General features: G+C 31.5%; 2 protein-coding genes across 2 annotated transcripts; one reads left to right on the top strand and one right to left on the bottom strand.

Moving 5' to 3' along the window:
• Positions 1-245: 245 nt before the first annotated feature.
• Positions 246-2096, bottom strand: LOC123661818 (glutamate receptor ionotropic, NMDA 3A-like). Its single transcript, XM_045596758.1, has one exon. The coding sequence runs from the start codon at positions 2094-2096 to the stop codon at positions 246-248; it is 1851 nt and encodes a 616-aa protein (XP_045452714.1).
• Positions 2097-4993: 2897 nt separating this feature from the next.
• Positions 4994-18207, top strand: LOC123661817 (meckelin-like). The gene is made up of 21 exons (XM_045596757.1): positions 4994-5156; positions 5627-5797; positions 6075-6316; positions 6567-6684; positions 6917-6984; positions 7517-7653; positions 8037-8172; positions 10288-10403; positions 11114-11267; positions 11905-12039; positions 12451-12576; positions 12836-12945; positions 13048-13058; positions 13210-13337; positions 13905-14128; positions 15094-15171; positions 15730-15758; positions 16058-16125; positions 17227-17375; positions 17876-17987; positions 18076-18207. Exons 1-21 carry the CDS (start codon positions 4994-4996, stop codon positions 18142-18144), a joined length of 2544 nt encoding a protein of 847 aa, XP_045452713.1. The 3' UTR covers positions 18145-18207.
• The last annotated feature ends 839 nt before the right edge of the window (positions 18208-19046 follow it).

The following is a 19046-nucleotide window of genomic DNA, read 5'->3' as shown; positions in this document are numbered from 1 at the left end:
ATTATTTATCCGTCAACCCGCAGTGAAGTAGCGTGGTGGATTAAGCTCCAATCCTTCTCCTACATGTAGAAGGAGGTCTATGCCCAGCAGTGCGATGTACAGGCTGAATCGGTCGATCGATCGAAGCACATTAAAATATCATTTAATTTACTCTTTACTTCATAAAACTAGGTAAGGTATTTTTAAAGATATTAAAGATTTTCTAACTGACCCTTTTTCTTTGCGGTCCAGTTTACTTAACACAATTATTTTAAAAGCATTGGATTCTTATTCTTAAACATTTCCTTTGACTTCCTTAGAATTTTTGCTACTTCACTTTTAGGGTTAATTATTTCAATTATAAATACAATTGTTGACAGCAAATAACCAATAAGAAGACACAGGATGCAACTAAAAATCTGTTTACTATTTAAGGCACTTGGTTCCGTAGATTTTATTGTATTTATGCTAGACATCTTCACCGTATCTTTTTCTAATAATCCACTTTCCAAGAGACGTATAAGCCACAGAGACAAAGGTCTCATAAAAGGTGAATTCTTTCTCATCCATATCACTAAAGGAATTTTCATTATGGAATCAGGAAGGATGTAGCCACATTCATTTTCATTTATCCCTTGTGACATACAGTAGGCTTTCACGTAATCGAGTGATAGGGCTATAACAAACCTTCTCTTGCCTTCCAGAACTTCCTGAAATGTTTTTTCGAAATCATTCTCAGGGATTATTTCGAAATTTTCACGTATAAATAGATCATGTTCAAAATGAACTAAGACACCTGCTCTGCCTCCGAAGGAATAGCCGTTATCGATAGCATCCTTTAAATCAACGAAATTACCAACAATAACATCTGTTTTGAGTGCTCCAATTAACACGCTTTGATAGGCACTTCTGACGACAAATGTGAACCATATCCAAAGACTTAGGATATAAAAATCTCTAAAACGCTTCGGTTCAACCCTAATAGGTTGACCCATCATAACTGCCCAAATCCTTATTGCAACACCGTGCAATTTGTCTGAGTGCTTAAAATTGCTAGAGCAAAATTTCTTAACCGCTTTGATGTACATAGTGAAAGGTATGGATTTCACAATTAAGACGACAAGCAAAAGTATAAACCATAAATATCCATTCAGAGGCGACAGTAGACGCCACCAAATCGGCCCTGGAGTCACAGGTGGTGCCACCCACGCTAAACTTATTCTGAAATAGGGTATCGAGTAGTCTAATACACCGATTCTGTCCATTCCTGGTGATATATTACAAGTCGAAATATTAGAGGTACCTGTTAAAATGTCGTCTAGTGTATCTGACCAATTCTTAGCTCCATCCGAGTCGATGCTTAGATAGTCTCTACTTGAAATAATTGGTGTGAAATTCATAATGTCCCTAAGATATCTAATAATTGCTCTTTTTATTATTTCTAAAGGTATCTTCTGCTCTGTTACTGGATGATATAATTTATTCGTCGACATATAAAGAGGACAACCTTTCATATCCACCATTTTGTCCCGAAATAATTCATTTGTAATTGTTTCATTGTCATCCCAGAATCCAAGGAGAGTAGGTTCTAAATTTTGGCAGTTTAAATGATTTTGGTATGGATTGTAAGTATACAATACTACTTTTTTATCTTTGTTAGTGACAATCGTTACACCGTTAGTCGCGTAGTAATTCCAAAGAAGTCCATATATACGTTGAAGTCGATGCGGATAAGAGAGAACGACTATTATAAAATAAGCATCGCTTTGAAGTATAGTCTTTCCTTTTAGATCTGGTTTTAATTTTCCGAGAATACTTACAAGTGAAAAATATGACTCGATGATAATAACTATTTGCTTCGGCAGCATTTTATCATGTATCTCTAAGACAACAGTGCCTCGGTAAGACATTATAAATTGATTGACTATCGTTTCTTCTACATCATGTGATATTACCATAGTCGCTGTTCTGTATTCGAAATTGGTATTAGCGATAAGTACAGCGCTTTTAATTGCTTTACAGTGCTTTAAGTTTTCATAACTTTTTATATTTAGCTTAGCGTCGATATTATTTATTTTTGATAGCACTGTGACAATAATGATATAAATGAAATCCATCGTAATCCTTTCAATAGCGGATTAAGACTGACTTTTAAAACATTATTCCAATACACATTAAAACATTATTCCAATACACAACAAAATTTCCGTTCAATTTTCATTAGTTATCAATCATGCTTTGTTTTTAAAATTGCCTATTTTATCTGTCGTAAATGCTTTTAAGCTACGTAAATGGGAATGAAAAAGAACGTTAAGGTGCAAAAATAGTAATAGCGATGTATATATGTATATATTGTTCATGCAAATGCTTACCTTTACCTTTTTCGGTTACCTGTTTGTATTATTTTTATCAATTTGAGCAACACAATTATAACAACGATTTTTATTTAGATATGTTTTATAATCGAATTTAAAGTATAATGTTCAAAATCTGGAGCAGCCCGACTGGGGAAGTAATTCGACCTTACAGAAGACCAAGGCTAAATAATTTTGCTTTCAAGCAGTGTTGTGTTCCTGTGAGTATGATAGCCAAAGCTCCTGGGGGAATTGGGGGTAGGATCTGCAACACGCTTGTGATTTTTCTGGTGTTGCAGATGTCTATAAGTTATCAATTAACTTCTGAGCGGAAAATGTCTCCACGTATATATCTACACATTATAAGCATATATAAACTTATACATTTGTCAGTGTTTGTCCTTATTATGTAATGAACTCGTTTATCCACGTTAAGAATATATATTCCCACTACTAATGAACATGAATGAACATGTGTGTGCTATGAAAAATGTATTTTACGCAGAAGAGCAGATTAGCATAATAATATGTTTCAACAGTAAACTTTGATTTTGATTTCATTTTTCAAATTTTAAATTATAACAAACTTCAAAACAAAAAAAAAACAAAATTAATTAATTCTAGAAATAGTATCGCATTAAAATATTGAGAAAATATTTCATTAATGGAAATTATTTATCTACTGCTACCATTTACAAAAAATATTTTTTATTGGAACGAAGTTCCTTACGGCAGGCTTGACATTTGGCTGGGCGACCGAACTGAAAAAAATATGATACTAAAACCGTAAGAAAAATATATAACGGAAGTGACGTAATATCAGTCACACGACTGTATAATATGACGTTTGTAAAAACAAAATATTACTACTAAACTTTTTTTTTTTAATTCTTGGAACGAAGTTCCTTACGGCAAGCTTGACATTTGGCTGGGCGACCGAACTGAAAAAAATATGATACTAAAACCGTAAGAAAAAGATATAACGAAAGTGACGTGATATCAGTCACACGACTGTATAATATGACGTTTGTAAAACTTAATAATTGTGTTTGCTCGCAAACGAAAAAAAAAACCGACTTCAATTACATCGAAGAGTAATACAACGTAGATCGACGAAAAAATAGTCAAGTAACTACGCGTTTTAAAAGATTACTCAAAAAGTAGTTATCAGATCTCGGTAAAATTTATGTGACCACATGATAAACATCAGCTTTCGATTAAATTAAAAATTATCAAAATTGGGACAACCAGTAAAAAGATATTGCGGATTTTCGAGAGTTTCCCTCGACTTTACTGAGATTCCATCATCAGATCCTGGTTTCCTTATCATGGTACCAAACTAGGGATATCCCCTTTCCAAACAAAAGAAGAATTATCAAAATCGGTACATCCAGTAGAAAGTTATGCGGTATAATACAACGTAGGTCGACGAAAAAAGCGTCAAGTAAAAACGCATTATTAGATATAACTCGAAAAGTAGTTGTTAGATCTCAAATAAATTTAAATGGGACCAATTGACACACACCACCATTCGATTAAAAAAAAAATGTCGAAATCGGTCCACCCGGTCAAAAGTTCTGATGCAACATACATTAAAAAAAAATACAGTCGAATTGAGAACCTCCTCCTTTTTTGGATATTACTAGTTAATTTTTTTTAAATTATGTATGTAATTTTATACTATCGACAAAAATAAATAAAGATATACCTATGTCTTTTTATTTCACTTAATAGTTTGAATTATTATTATTATTATTATTTTGTTTGATTTATTTTATTTTACGGTATTTGTTATTTTCTAAAATACTAAATTTCGTAAATACTTTTATGTACTTAATTAAAAACCAATCAACAAAATTAAAAAAAAATCAAGAACTAGAAAATATATATAAAATTCAACATTTTTTTTTTCAAATTGTGTTACTTCTATACTATCCGAAGGAACTTCGTTCCTACCTGGTATCCCATAACACCACACAATTTTTATGTAATTTTATACTATCAACAAAAATAAATAAAGACATGTTTTTTTATTTCATTTAATAGTTTGAATTATTATTATTATTATTTTGTTTGATTTATTTTATTTTACGGTATTTGTTATTTTTTAAAATACTAAATTTCCTAAAAACTTTTATGTACTTAATAAAAACTAACCAACAAAATTTATAAAAAAATCAAGAACTAGAAAATATATATAACTTCAACTAGAAAATATATATAAAAATTCAACTTTTTTTTCAAATTGTGTTGCTTCTATACTATCCGAAGAAACTTCGTTCCTACCTGGTGTTCATATATTTAGAGATTGTATTATAATATTTTTGTATGAAGATATCAAATATTGTTTGATGTCTGCTCCCCGCCAGCGCGTGCGTCACCAGGCAACCCTCAGTAAGAAACAACGTAAACAAACGACGATATAAATGTGTTATTACGACTTAATACGGATTCCCTGTTGTTTGTTTTGAATTTGTCTCATGTATTTTGTTTCATATAATTCTATGACGTCGTCATATTTCGATTGAGATTCAGTGACGAAACAAAAAAGAACTAAAGTTTCGGAAAGTTTACTAGACAATTACATAATAACATTCTTATTTAACTAGCATTAAAATAAATAGTACTATAGTCCTTTTGTGTATATATTTACCGACGATATGCTCACATTCTTAACTCACCAGCTAGTTATTTTTATTTTATACGGTTATATTAGAGGCTACAAATTGCCAGGGAGTTGTGATTCCGGTCAGTTCTATGAGCCGAGTATGATGGATTGCCTGACCTGTCCTGCTAACGTATCGTTAGTCACATCTGCTGATGGTAAGATTATTTCATTAATTATATACGACTAAAATAGTACGTGTACTACTATGTAAATTTGTGACAAATTATATAATTGCTCAAGTAACATTGCAATGGCTAAATAGTTACATAACTTAGTTATTGTTTTATTTATTTATTCTTTTCGTCAATTTTTTATAAAAAACCTATACGGCTGCCTAATTTCAAAACACAGTAAAGGACAAATTTCATTTTTTATATATATCTATATATAATATGTTCACACGATTCCATTGAAATGACAAATGCTAAAAAATCGATTTCGAAAAATTTGTCTCTTTGTCTCTTACTGTGTTTTGAAATTGGGCAGCGGTATAGCCTAAGATCTTTTGAAGTCCTTAACAAATGTTTACAAAATAACTTATTCATTTTCTACAAGCAAATTTATTGCAATTTATTCAAATTTATAGTAATACAATTATAGTTATCGCTTTTAACGTTTTGAATAGGTTTTGCTTGCACATGCGAGGAACACAGTATAGCGACAGGCATTGCTCGCTGTAAACCTTGCAATATGACTGAAGTCGTTTCATCTGATGGAACCATGTGTGTCCCTCGACGGTGCCAAAGCTCCGCTGGTCGAATAGTTTGTAGGAAGTGTCCCCTTGATTATTTAACTGGTAAATATAAATATTAATATTACTTAAGTCTTTGAGAGGTAGCATAGCCTATCAGGATCTGGTTCTCCTCAATTAAAAAACTATAACTCACAGACTTTTAAAAATATATCTTAAATTTAGTGGAATCGATGGTAAAAAAATAATGTCTTGAAAACTTTTATCTTTTGGATACCGTCATTCATCAAATAGCGTTATCCATAACCGGTGAAACAGGCCCATAGAAATTTATAAAAACCAGAGTTTTAATAATTTAGAATTAATTTTCAAAAAATTTTAGTGACTCAAAATTTCGACGGCTCACCGATGAAAGAGGTCCAGTGTATAAAGTGCACTCGCGGCTATAAAGTTATCAATAACCGTTGTGTAAAGTGTGAAGCTTGTTCGTGTAAAAAACACGAAATAATCGTCAAAGGAAGATGTTTACCGAAAAAATATGTCTTGGATAGGCCAAAATACTTAGAAAATAATTTACATCCAAATGAGTTGCTAGAGATAGTGAAATTGGAATATTTGTGTATGGTAAGTTAATAACATATTTTTTATTATAGAAATGATAATATATATATATATATATATATTATACGACCAGGTTGGCGATAAAAGTACGGCCCATCTGATGGTAAAGCGGTACCGTAGCACAAGACGCTTGGAACACCAGAAGCATCGCAAGCGCGTTGTCAGCCTTACCCCTGTCCCTACCGAGGAGCAGTAAATATATGTTTCGTTTAATTGCAATTAAATATTCATAGTAAATTTCTGTTGGTTTTAGCAACAAGAATATAGATCGTGTCGTACTTTAGCGAGTTCTTGTGTTCATAACTTCTATACAACAGACCCAGGGGGACCGTGCAGGCTTTGGATTCAACGTAATTTAGTGAAATTTAAAGGTAATATTGCGCTGAAAAGATATTTTTATGAAAGGAGGGATGCTGGAGCAATATATTGTGTTTAGTTTTTACTTCATATGATAATAATGTATACTAAAAGTGTTTCACGTTTTTTTACTTATAAGCCGATCAGAAAATTGATTGATAACAAATAGTAAATAACATGACTAATTTTTTTTTGTAACTAGCGTAAATGTAGTCTGTTGTTGTATATCGCTAAAATTGTTTCTAGGTCTTCCGTTGCTCACTCTAGATAGCTCGAAAAGTGGTAAAATTGACGTACCTTTACAAAGTGGAAAAGTAAGTACCTAATATTAATTTCCTTTTAATGAAATACAAAAAGATATGACATTTTTGTAGCACACGATTTAAGTACAATATACGATTACGTAGTGACCGCTCAATGTAGGAGATTCGTACATTGGTAACGAATATCTTCGAATTGTAAATCGAATGTATTTCTTTTTTTTTGCATTCGTTTATATTTTAAAAAATTAATTTCAAAAATTGTCCGATAGTAATTTCCCTGAGAAAGTAAGAGAATTGAAATAGAAAAAAATTACAGTTTTATTTTTTTTTAAGTCTACATAAAAAAAGATTGTAAAGAAAAACGATCCTACAATAATAAAAATAATAATAATAATAAGCAGTAGATGGCTCTCTGGAGCCACACTGTACATGTCCTACATTCCCACAATAGATCTGCTAAAAGTAAAAATTACTGATTGCAGATAATTCACTATAAAAAAAAGTTTTATTTTTTAATAATAATAATACTTAATATATTAATAAAATAGTATTTATATAATTTACATTATATGAATTACCGCAGAATGATTTGAAAATTGCAACGGCAATACATACAAAGAGCGGAGGGTTAAAAATATTTCGAGATCCAAAAGACATTGTAAATCAATGTCCTGTTACTTGTCTACCACCAATCTTCATTAAAATCGGCAACGATTTTACGTAAGTTTATGTTAATACTGAAATTCATATCTTTATAAATAAAAATGAATAGCTAAATAAATGTGTGTGTGTTCCTCGGTATTAAATTCAAGAACGGCTGTAACAGATGGGTGAAGTCCTTCCCTAGTTTGGATCTCCTTGTAATAGATACCTCATAGAGATCATTATTTACGATAGGAAAATTATCAGCCAAAACGAAGTGATACAGCGTGTTGGTCTAAGCCTTAACCTTTCTCCCATAGAGATAAAAGACTTAAATTATTCAAATATAAAATTTTAAATAAAAGACCTTTGCCCAGCTGTGAGATATTTACTGACTGTTTCCGATATTCAGATACTTCAGATATATAATCTAACGTTTATAAAATTAATATGAATTACAGACTAAATTGTTCAAGAAATATAACGGAATTTACAGATGAAGATTTTATAGCGTTATTCGAACTATATCTTTACAATGAAACAAACTTCGACCCACTCTCTGTTACAATTCTCAAGCCAAATAGTTATGAGGTTGTGGTAAGTATTATTTTAAGTATAGTTATAAACTTTAATTTAATTTTAATCAAACCTTTTGCTTATAATGTCTTTTTTACATGCGCTACTTTCGTAATTTTTTTAAATTATTGTTAGCAATTCCTAGTGAGCCATTCAAAATTTTACTACTTGTGGTCTCACTCCGGTATTATATATTTTTTGGTTGGGTTTATATAAATAACACTTATTTAAAATTTTAAAGACATCATATCAAACTATTTCATTACAAATTCATTACAGATTGATGCTTAAGCTTATAAAAGTCTGTATTACAAGGTCAATGACCCTCTCTTTCCCTTAGCTTCATATAATAATATTATCTTCTATATAAAATTCTTGTGAGGGGCCTCAGGGTGATGGCCAGACAGTGATGTCGATAAGCTAGGACATCACGGTCTGTCATGCCTAAAAAGTGCAGGCCGCTTCTCGAGACATGCCGCACTTAACGATATCATACGCCGGTCCCTTGCCACCGTCAACGTGCCAAGTCTACTTGAGCCGACTGGTATTGCAAGAGACGATGGCAAGAGACCGGACGGTATGAGTTTGATTCCATGGAAGATGGGCCGGGTGCTGGTATGGGATGCAACCTGTTCAGACACGCTGGCCTCTTCCCATCTACATGGAACCAACAACAGAGCTGGTGCGGGCTTGTGAAGCGGCGGAAAAAACAAAAGCAGACAAATACAGGGGTCTAGGCTCCGAATATGATTTTGTCCCATTCGGTGTCGAGACCCTTGGTCCGTGGGGTCCTAGTGCTATAACACTATTTAAGGAAATAGCAAAAAGGTTAGTCGACGTCACAGGAGACCGAAGAGCTGGCAGCTACTTCGGACGAAGAATTAGTCTAGCTATTCAAAGGGGGAACGCTGCCAGTATCTTCGGAACCTTGCCTAAAGGGACTCCTTTTATTAATATTTTTTAGTTATTATATTATGTATATATATATATATATATATATATATATATATATATATATATATATATATATATACTTAAGGTTTTTTTTTTAGTTTAATGTAATTTATCTGTTAAATAGAAGATAATGTAATAATATTTGTATAATAAATGTAAATTATAATAATATATTGTGCTAGCTAAAAAAAAAAATATCTGCGTCACAATGTTAGTTACAATACTCCTCCGAAACAGCTGTACCGATTTTTATGGAATTTTGTGTGCATATCGGGTAGGTCTGATCGAGAATCGGCCAACATCTAGCCTCATCGGCTATTTTTCATATCCCTAAGTTATAAGGGAGGGGGGGAGGGGATTAAGGGGGTTTATAACATATATAGCTAGCTAGTTATATATAATATATTTTTTAATAATTTAGACATACTTATTAACACTTTTTACTTATTATATTAATGTGGCTTATTTTAATTATTTATATTTGTTAATATGAATGTAAAGCAATCTTTGTAGCCTTTACTTTTTTTAGTAACCTTTACTAGTAAATATTCAGTAATTTACACTTTAGTAGAAATTTATGAAAATATATAACTACTAAACAAAATATTGACTCGATTTTAAATTTCAAATTTTTTCGTAGACATGTATCAATTTTTTAAATTACAATTTTATATATAATGCTATATTAAAACTTCAACGTAGGTACACTATCAATTTATTTCTAAATAACAAGACGATATAAGCCGTAAATCTCTGGCTTTAATGAAATTGTAAGCTTCACTCGGTCGGAAGATTACCTTGTTCTTTTCTCTATGTATAAGGCTGAAGAAAGACTTAAGCATTTAATAGACTTGTGCAGTTTTATGATTTCAAAATGACGCTAAAAGTTGCGATCAAAACAGACAAATAATAACATGTTTTGGGAGTATTTTTTGTTACTTAATATTTCAATATCTTTTATTAGATGTTTAGTTCGAAAATCAAAAATACTCATTGAAAAGCATTAAAAACTGCTTAAAATCGTGATACACTATGGTAAACGCAATGTTCAATTCTGAGGTTTTGGAGTCAAACCAGCCTACAAAAAAATCTCGTGTACAAAACTTTTGTTTTTAAATATAATTACTAAATTCATTTATCCAAGTGTCTTAAATTATAATAAATAAGATGAATCTTTTTCAGAAAGGAAAATGGCCTTCAAAGCAATTTAGAAAGTTTTTTCTAGTAAAAAATTCTATCTCAACGATTACAAACACAACTGATACCGTTTATTTGCGGTATCTAGTTTTTCGAATACGGTAAGAAAAAATATTTAGTCGCTTTGTTATTATTAATATATATATATATATATATACACCTATATATATTGTATGATTGTATATGGTGAAAAATATGAGCTCAACGGTATTTTTTTCACTTGACCATCATTATTGTAATTACTTTTACTTAAATAAAACTAAATGAAGTGAGGTAAAGAGTATTTATATAATTGACGAAAATAAAAAAGTGAAAAAAAAACGAGTGTGCTTTAGACCCGACTAAAGTAAAACTTTTTTAGCTCCATCTAATTTATATTTCCCTCTCAACTTCCGTTCGCCTCACCGGATCACACTTTTCATAACGCTCTCGTCACGCACCGAGCTTACTCCCCAAGTCAAGTGTAGGTAAAGAAGTTTTACTACAAAAACATGTAATACATTATTGTATGTATATATATGTATTATATGTGTATATATATGTATTATATGTAGTATATTTACTTATTTTTATATCATATAGCTTGTAAACTCCATGCCAATTCTTTATCAACTATTTGTACACTTCCCTACCGCTTCTCATTTTATATGCCCTGTCCTATACCCTAAGGTTGTCTGGAAGAAATCGCTCTTAGCGATAAGACCGCCTTTGTACATCTTTCTTCGTATGTATCCCTTTTTGTAACATTTCTTTGTAGTGTACAATAAAGAGTATTTATTATTATTATTATTATTATTACATTCACTTACAGGCTAGAACGCGACGCGTCTGCAATAAGTTCTCTACGTCTACAAATGAGTATCGAAGCACAATACACAACGAAATCACCACTGACAGACATGATAACAACGTCGATCAGTGTAAAACATGAAATGCCAACAGCGGGAGTGCTACGAGGCTTAGAAGTTAGTATTTCTTTTACGTAATTAAGTTAAAAAAATGACAAAGTATTTTCTGTGTGTAAATCATTTATTAGTGAATAGTGTGAACATATAATTACAATAAATCGACTGTCCCTACGTACAGTATCGAAACTGAAAATTTTCTATTTTTTTATTGCATGAAACTACTTTTTATGTATATTTTCAAAGAAAAAAGACAAAAAGCTATAAAATACACATAAAATCACATTTTTCATGAGTTTATACTCATTATCGATGCTTAACAAATCATTCAGCATAAAAAATGTAAAGTGCCTTTTTTCAATTTCGATATTATACGTAGGGACAGTCGAAATATTAAGTGTATTTACCAATTACCCAGCATATTCAGTTTTTTTGTATCGCTCTAATAGATTGGTTACCTCACCAAAAGAATACTGTTTAATTGTAGGACAGCAGCACAGATGAAAATGACTAGATACGTAATTATAATAATTGCAGTACTTTTATTATTTTTCCATTTAATAATAAAATTCGTAGTAAGAGAAAATGTAAAATTTCTGTGTATCAAAACATGTGGACAGGAGAATGCCTATGGGTTCAGATACTTTCAAAACCTATCATCACCTTGTCAACGGTATTGATAAAAATGTGCTTTTAGATATGCGGTGGAGTATTTTGCTCCCTTATGACATTATACGCCCTGGTGCAATGGCGGGGAATTGTGAAGCGAGGAGGATTGGTATTGGTTGTTATACCTATTTTGGCGAGTTATGTTGCGAATGGTCTTTACTTTGTAAGTACTGATTTAAGAATTTTTGTATTTACCGGCCCTGGATGTAAGGTTTTCGACATTCAACAGAAATGCTTGAGATAAATTGTTAAAATAACTGACAAATGTAGAATAATAATAATTTTTATCATTTATTTAAGACGATTTACAGTCCACTTGTTAGTTACAAAGAAACCTTACAAATATGTTTGAAGTATTTGAACTTAAATAAATAAATTGTCAAAATATATGTAGATACACGTATAACTTCTGAACGATCTAAACGTTTACGAACGAATCTGTTCCTTTACTTGCGATTGTCAAGATGAATTTGTACAAAAAAAAATTTAAAAAATAAATCGACTTATTTACATAAAAATGGCGCTTCGAAGTTCGCGCTAGTATATCATAAATACAAGTAACTTATATTAAAAGGCGGCGCTATTTTCGACTCTACATGCGCTGGCAGCGGAAGCGGGAACCCTCGCGCTGACTCTTCCGTTGTCGCAAACCGAGGAACGTGTTATAGAACTTGTTATCTATATCGTCGTTTGTTTGAAGGTACAAAACTTTATGTATGTCCCTTAATGTGCCTTAATGAGCCTCAAAAAGAAAGAGCCTTTTTGAATTACCGATTCGTTAGTTATACTTTATATTTAAATGAAATTTATATAAGCGTAAGGTATAAAAAAATCAAATATATTTTCTCAGATTTTTTTTTAGAAAAATATTATATGCTATTTCTATATACTGAGAATTGTTATAAGTGTATTGTAAAAAAAATAATACTTTATTTACTCAACACATTTTAAACTTACAGGCTCTCAAAATATTATGGATAAATTGGAATCAATGTCGTTGTGACATATTTTTCGTCGATTGGTCAAAATATAATTTACCCACCAAAGGTATGCATCAAATAAATATAAAGTTCTCTTGATTCTCCAAATTTATTTTATAATTTTAAACACGATTAAACACTAATTTTGCAGTAAGATAGAAGTTAATGGGCTTTATCTCGATTGACCCAAGAAATACTAAGGGTCAGGTTCATACTACTAAATTAAAAATATTAAATTATTTTTACATCGAAAAGTAAATATATTTTTAAGTAGTGTATTATAATATTAGCCATATGAATAATAATTTTGTATTTAGTAACCTGCACTCTAATACTTTTGATTTTTAATAAAGATATAACGATACAAAGTAAGTCGAACAATTGGAAAGAAGCCTTCTTAGCCAGAGAATGGATATCGATACAAACGAAGCGACGTGTGTCACCTGGCTTCACAGCTACCAGCACTTTATTAATACTACATGTAAGCTTTTGATAGAAATTATTTCGTTTTTAACGAGCAATTATTATTAAAGTTTTTCATTCGAATGTGACATGTATGTACGTTGATATTACGGGTGCCTAAGATAATTATCCTAAATAAATATAAATCACAAAATAACAAACTTAACCATTTCACCTATATTTGTATAATATTTTTGAGATTTTAAATAAATCGACAAACCCAAGGATTACCTGCTACGGCCAATGTGTTTTAGATATTTTCTTTCTTTAAGCGAAAACCGTTAATAAAACGTCTTATTAATAAATTAGTACTACTGCTTTGACTTAATAAAAAAATATACGTATTATTAAAATTTATTTAGTAATGCAGCAATTATTATCAGTACTTTTTATTAGAAGCTCCTACATACAAATGTATACCTATGATAAATTGCTTAGAGGCTTAGTCCTTCGAGAAATCGAAAAAAAAAGAATCGTAATAGAAAACGTTAATTTAAATGACATCGAATAAATAAATTATTATGTAATAAATTTCTATAGTGTTACAATTTCTAGTGTGTTACTTGTCACAACTATATTTTCTCAGCTTTTAGAACCGAGGTATTCGAATATATTAAAGAGTCAGGGGTACAAATGGGTGATTTCGTCGTCAGTATGGTGGTGTTCCTATATTATATTTTACTGTATAAAATTCTTAATGGATAAATTGAATAAATCTCAATCAACCGGATTAATAAAAATCTGCACAGACTTGGAACTTTCGTTGCTAGTATTTCAATATGAATACTATGGACACTATGTGGATGGAAGGTTAGTAAAGGATGGTTAAAAATTTTGTAATCCTTATCAAGGTTGCTGATTGGTTTTATTTAAAAACTAGCTGACCCGGCGAACTTCGTATCGCCTAACACAAACTTTATCGTATGGTATTAAAGTTCAAATTGATTTTTAAGTATTATCACAAATCTTTTGTATGGGAGTATAGAAACGTGTTGTTTTTAGACTTTTTCAGGAAGTTTAAAATTTTTTTTTTTAGAATTTTTCTCTCCGTAAGAACCATCCTCGTACTTCAAGGAATATGTTAAAAAAAGAATTAGCGAAATCGGTCCACCCGTTCTCGAGTTTTGCGCTTAGCAACACATTTTGCGATTCATTTTTATATTATAGATTAATATAATTTAATATAGTTTCTTTAAAACTTTAAAGGGACCTCTGGCAATAGCTACTGATTAATTGTTGTTTTTTAGTAAAATAACGATTCAAAACTTAATGCAAATACTTTTCATATGTGTATGATATACCTAATTTACTAAACTGTTTATTTATACTCTTTATTGTACACAACAAAAATCAAAACAATAAAATATTACAAATAAAGAACAATATACAACAATAAAGAACAATATGTACAAAGGCGGTCTTATCGCAGAAAGCGCGATCGCTTCCGGACAACCTTTGATGATATAGGACACGACATAGTGAAAGCGGTAGAGAAGTGTGCCACAGAGAAGTAACGAATACTGTTACATTTCGTGTAGGTCTGAAAATATACATGTAATTTAAATGTGACTATACTTTATTTATTTTTTATTTATTTTATTTTGTGAAACAAAGGGTAATACATCAATATACAGAAATACAATAGCATCACTTAACCAATAGTTTCCGATAATAAAAAAGAGTATATAACAAAGTTCAGAAGAGACGCTAACATTAAACAGTTCCATATCAAATACTTATTATAGCTTAGCTGTACAAATTTATTTTATGCGTAGACACGAAGATTTGATGGACTTCAGATCAAGGACTCACGCCTTACAAACCTGCCGACTTGTTTGTTCGCCTCAGCTGAGGTAAGTTCAAAATAAATACCCTATGGAAAAAATATACTATCATAAAACATGGACAAATGCAGATCGAATTCTGATACGAGTAGTGAATCATTATAATTTTCATAGATTAAATATTTTAAATATTTATTGTGCTGTGTGGCTACGGCATTAAAATAATATAGACACCCCCTCTCTTCCCGTGGGTGTCGTTAAAGGCGACTAAGGAATAACACAGTTCCACTACCACCTTGGAACTTATAACGCCGACCGATGACGGGATAACCATCGAAATCTGGTTTTGAAATACACAGGCCGAAGACGGCGTTTTCGGTGCAACAAAACCAGCCCTGCGGTCACCAACCCGTCTCTCCAGCGTGGTGACTATGGGCAACACATATGAGTTCACACCATTTTTGGCGCAAACTTGTGGAGGCCTATATGTCCAGCAGTAGACTGCGATAGGCTGAACTGATGAACTGATGAAATATTTTATTAATACTTTAATTTATCACCTCCTTAATATTAAACTACTCATACATTACATACTACACTTAATCAAATGTCATATTTTATTTTCAGGGACGTATATAAAAAGCTTACTACTAATGGTACGTTATAACGTTATTTATGTATCTTCAATAGATAAACATAAATTCTAAGTTTTTGTATTATTATCTATACTAATATTATAAAACAGAAAAGTTTGTTTGTTTGTTTAAATGCGCTAATCTTAGGAACTACTGGTTCGAATTGAAAAAATCTTTGTGTTGTATAACTAAAATTGATCGATAATATATTTTTGGGGTAGGTGGTTAAGGTGTACATACATAAGTGTTTTAAAGGGAAAGATGCTAATTTGTTTGAAGGCCATGTTTTTGTAAAATAATTAAGTATATTATTTTTTCAGGTTATCTTGACAACCATAAATCAAACCATGTACTTTTATCTCAATTTTTAAGTGCATTTTTTGAACGAGTAAGTAGTATTTATTGCAAATAAATAAAGTAGATATACGCAGTAAGATAATAGAATAATTCATAGTACTGTAATTTTTAATGTGAATTGAACTAAAATATACAGTAAACCGCCTGCGCAACAGGTACAATCCATGGCTGTAACCGTTGCGCCAACGCGGCGTCAATCAACCGTGCCTCGGAAGAGCACGTTAAACCGTCGATCCCGGTTGTTATTATGTACACCTGATCGTTACTCATTGTAGGGAATATATCCGCCAACCCGCATTGGAGCAGCGTGGTGGATTAAGCTCTGATCCTTCTCCTACATGGGGACAGAGGCCTATGCCCAACAGTGGGATATTACAGGCTGAAGCGTATACAGTAAACCTCTCAATTTTTTTGAAGCGGGAGTCCTCCCTGCTGTAAGTTCCAAATGAAAAACGATGATTTGTACGGGAAGCTATTGTAACCTATTGTGTGCTTGAAACAGGGATTCTGGATCCAGATAGCCCAGATAAAAACAATTAAAAATTGTATGAAAATTTTGATGTCCTGTTTCAAACACAATAGTTTACAATAACTTCCCATACAAGTCATCGTCTTTTATTAGGAATTTTCAGCAGGGATAGGACCTATAGTGTTAGTTGTTTTTCGTATCGCAACGACGTGCCATACCAACTTCGACACTTAAATGAGTGTTGATTAGTGTCTGTTTATATAATTGTGTTAAGTAAACGAAAAAATTGTCAAGTGAATACGCGTTATCAAAGACTACTCAAAAAGTAGTCATCAGATCTCGATCAAATTTAGATGAGACTGTACATACACGACAAGCACCAACTTTCGATTAAAACAAGAATCATCAATAGGTCTACGAAAAAGTTGTTACATAATTATAAAACACGAAAATTACTTGTCAAATCTCGATAAATTTAAATGGGACATGACATTGATTTAGAGCCTCTTTTTTTAAGTCGGTTAAAAAGGATCCATATTCAACCTTGTAAACAGGGCCTATGCCCATTATTGGCGTCTTACAGACTGAATCAGTCTCTTCAAGTGATATTGAATGTAATTTATTTTTTCTGTGATAAAGGAGACTAACACTTTGATTCCACAGGCATTAGATGGACTAAATTGGGTTGCCAGTGAAAGGACGCTATTAGAGAAATTACTTGACGTGGAATTTGTGACAAGAGAGGAAGGCAACACTAGTATACTACTGTACGATAATGACGTCACAATACCGTCTAGTTACGCGGTCACGTGGTTAGTTGTCAGAACATGCTTGTAATTTATTTAGTTGGTATAACTTGATGGTTATGACTATGATCTAAAATGATCGTGCACGCTTGCATTTTTATAGCAATTCTAGAAGAAGAGTAATAATTATTCTTCTAGAAGGCATATCGTGACGAATCCTATGATCAGTTGTAGGAATGACAACACTCCACATTCAATGCTGTATAACCTGCATTTGACTGATAACAGAGCAAACGTACTTAATAGACACTAATCCTAAAAAATATATAGTATTCTAGCTTGTATTATCTATGTATGACTTTCTGACATGTCCATTTTTTTTTTAATTTATAGTAGGTGCTACATCCACGAGCTCTTAATTAGCCGTGTCTTTTTTAAACACATCATAACATCATTTTACTGCTTGTCCGTAAGCGGTTTTTTGTTATATTGACGCTTTATCTCCAAAATATTGCGTACCCGTTTTTATTATGGTGGTGTAAATGTAATTATAATTCAACAAACAGGTGGGGTGAAGAATTGACACTGGCAACATTCGACAGTATGTTATTTGGCTGCGTTTTAATGATGACTGGTCATTTAGTTTTAGCTACATTAGTTACATTAATTATATGGCAGGTATGTTATTGTAAATCATATATGTATATCTACATGTATCTATTACAATATTTTTGTGTATATTTTTTATACTTTGTTTTTCTTTCAGATAATGAAATTCGCTCGCTATTATTTCGGATGTATAAATGTTAAAAATAAGATAGGTTTAAACGATTAACTACATTAGAAGTCTTTTATTTATAGGAACATAATTAATAAAATTATAATATTTTTAAACATACTTATTGTAGTTTCAATATTACCGAAGGTATTATATGATGAAATTTATTTGAGGTATCCTGAGCATACTGACTGGAATTCAACTGGGGAAGTACCTAAACCTTACGAAAGATCAAAGTTAAATAACACTGCTCTCAAATAGTGTTGTGTGTGTTCTTATGAGTAGGGTAGACAGAGTTCCTCGGGAGGGTCGGGGATAGAGTCGGTATAATGTGCTTGCAACGTTCCTGGAGTTGCAGGTGCCTGCAAGCTACCATAATAGTCTACTATCAGGTAGAACAGGAAAATAATCATGATTTTATTTTTCGTGATGGAAGTAGTTTTTAAATTGTTATCACGACAAGATTTTTTAAAATTGTTTGTCTGATGATTAAAACACCTAATAGTTTTTATTTTTCTAGAGCAACAATATTCAAATATATTCGTTGCGGCATGCTTCTAATGGTTTCCAAATTTTACTGAAATTATAGAAAATTATAAACTTAAAAGTTGCTTACATATCTGTAAAAACGTGTCCAAAATTGTCACTATAATTTCATAGTATAACGAAAATTATTAGCGATAAAGTTATAAAAAAAAATTTTTTTTACATGTTTTGAGCTATTTATTTTCTATTGTTAAATAAATAAATAGTAAATAAATATCTATAACATACACACACGGTCGTCTGTTCCTAAGGTAAATAACTTAATGCTTGTTATAGGTACCTAACCAGTGGCTGATTAGCTACTTTTTTTCGATAAATATACATACAAATAATACATAAATAAATAAATATAATACATATTAAACCCAAAGTCGAGGCGGGAATCAAACCCACAACCCCTAGACCAGAAAGCA

The sequence above is a fragment of the Melitaea cinxia genome, chromosome 17 (assembly GCF_905220565.1).
Source record: "Melitaea cinxia chromosome 17, ilMelCinx1.1, whole genome shotgun sequence".
Classification (NCBI taxonomy): domain Eukaryota; kingdom Metazoa; phylum Arthropoda; class Insecta; order Lepidoptera; family Nymphalidae; genus Melitaea; species Melitaea cinxia.
Note: the sequence above shows the minus strand (reverse complement) of the source record. Positions and strands in the feature narration are given on the sequence as shown.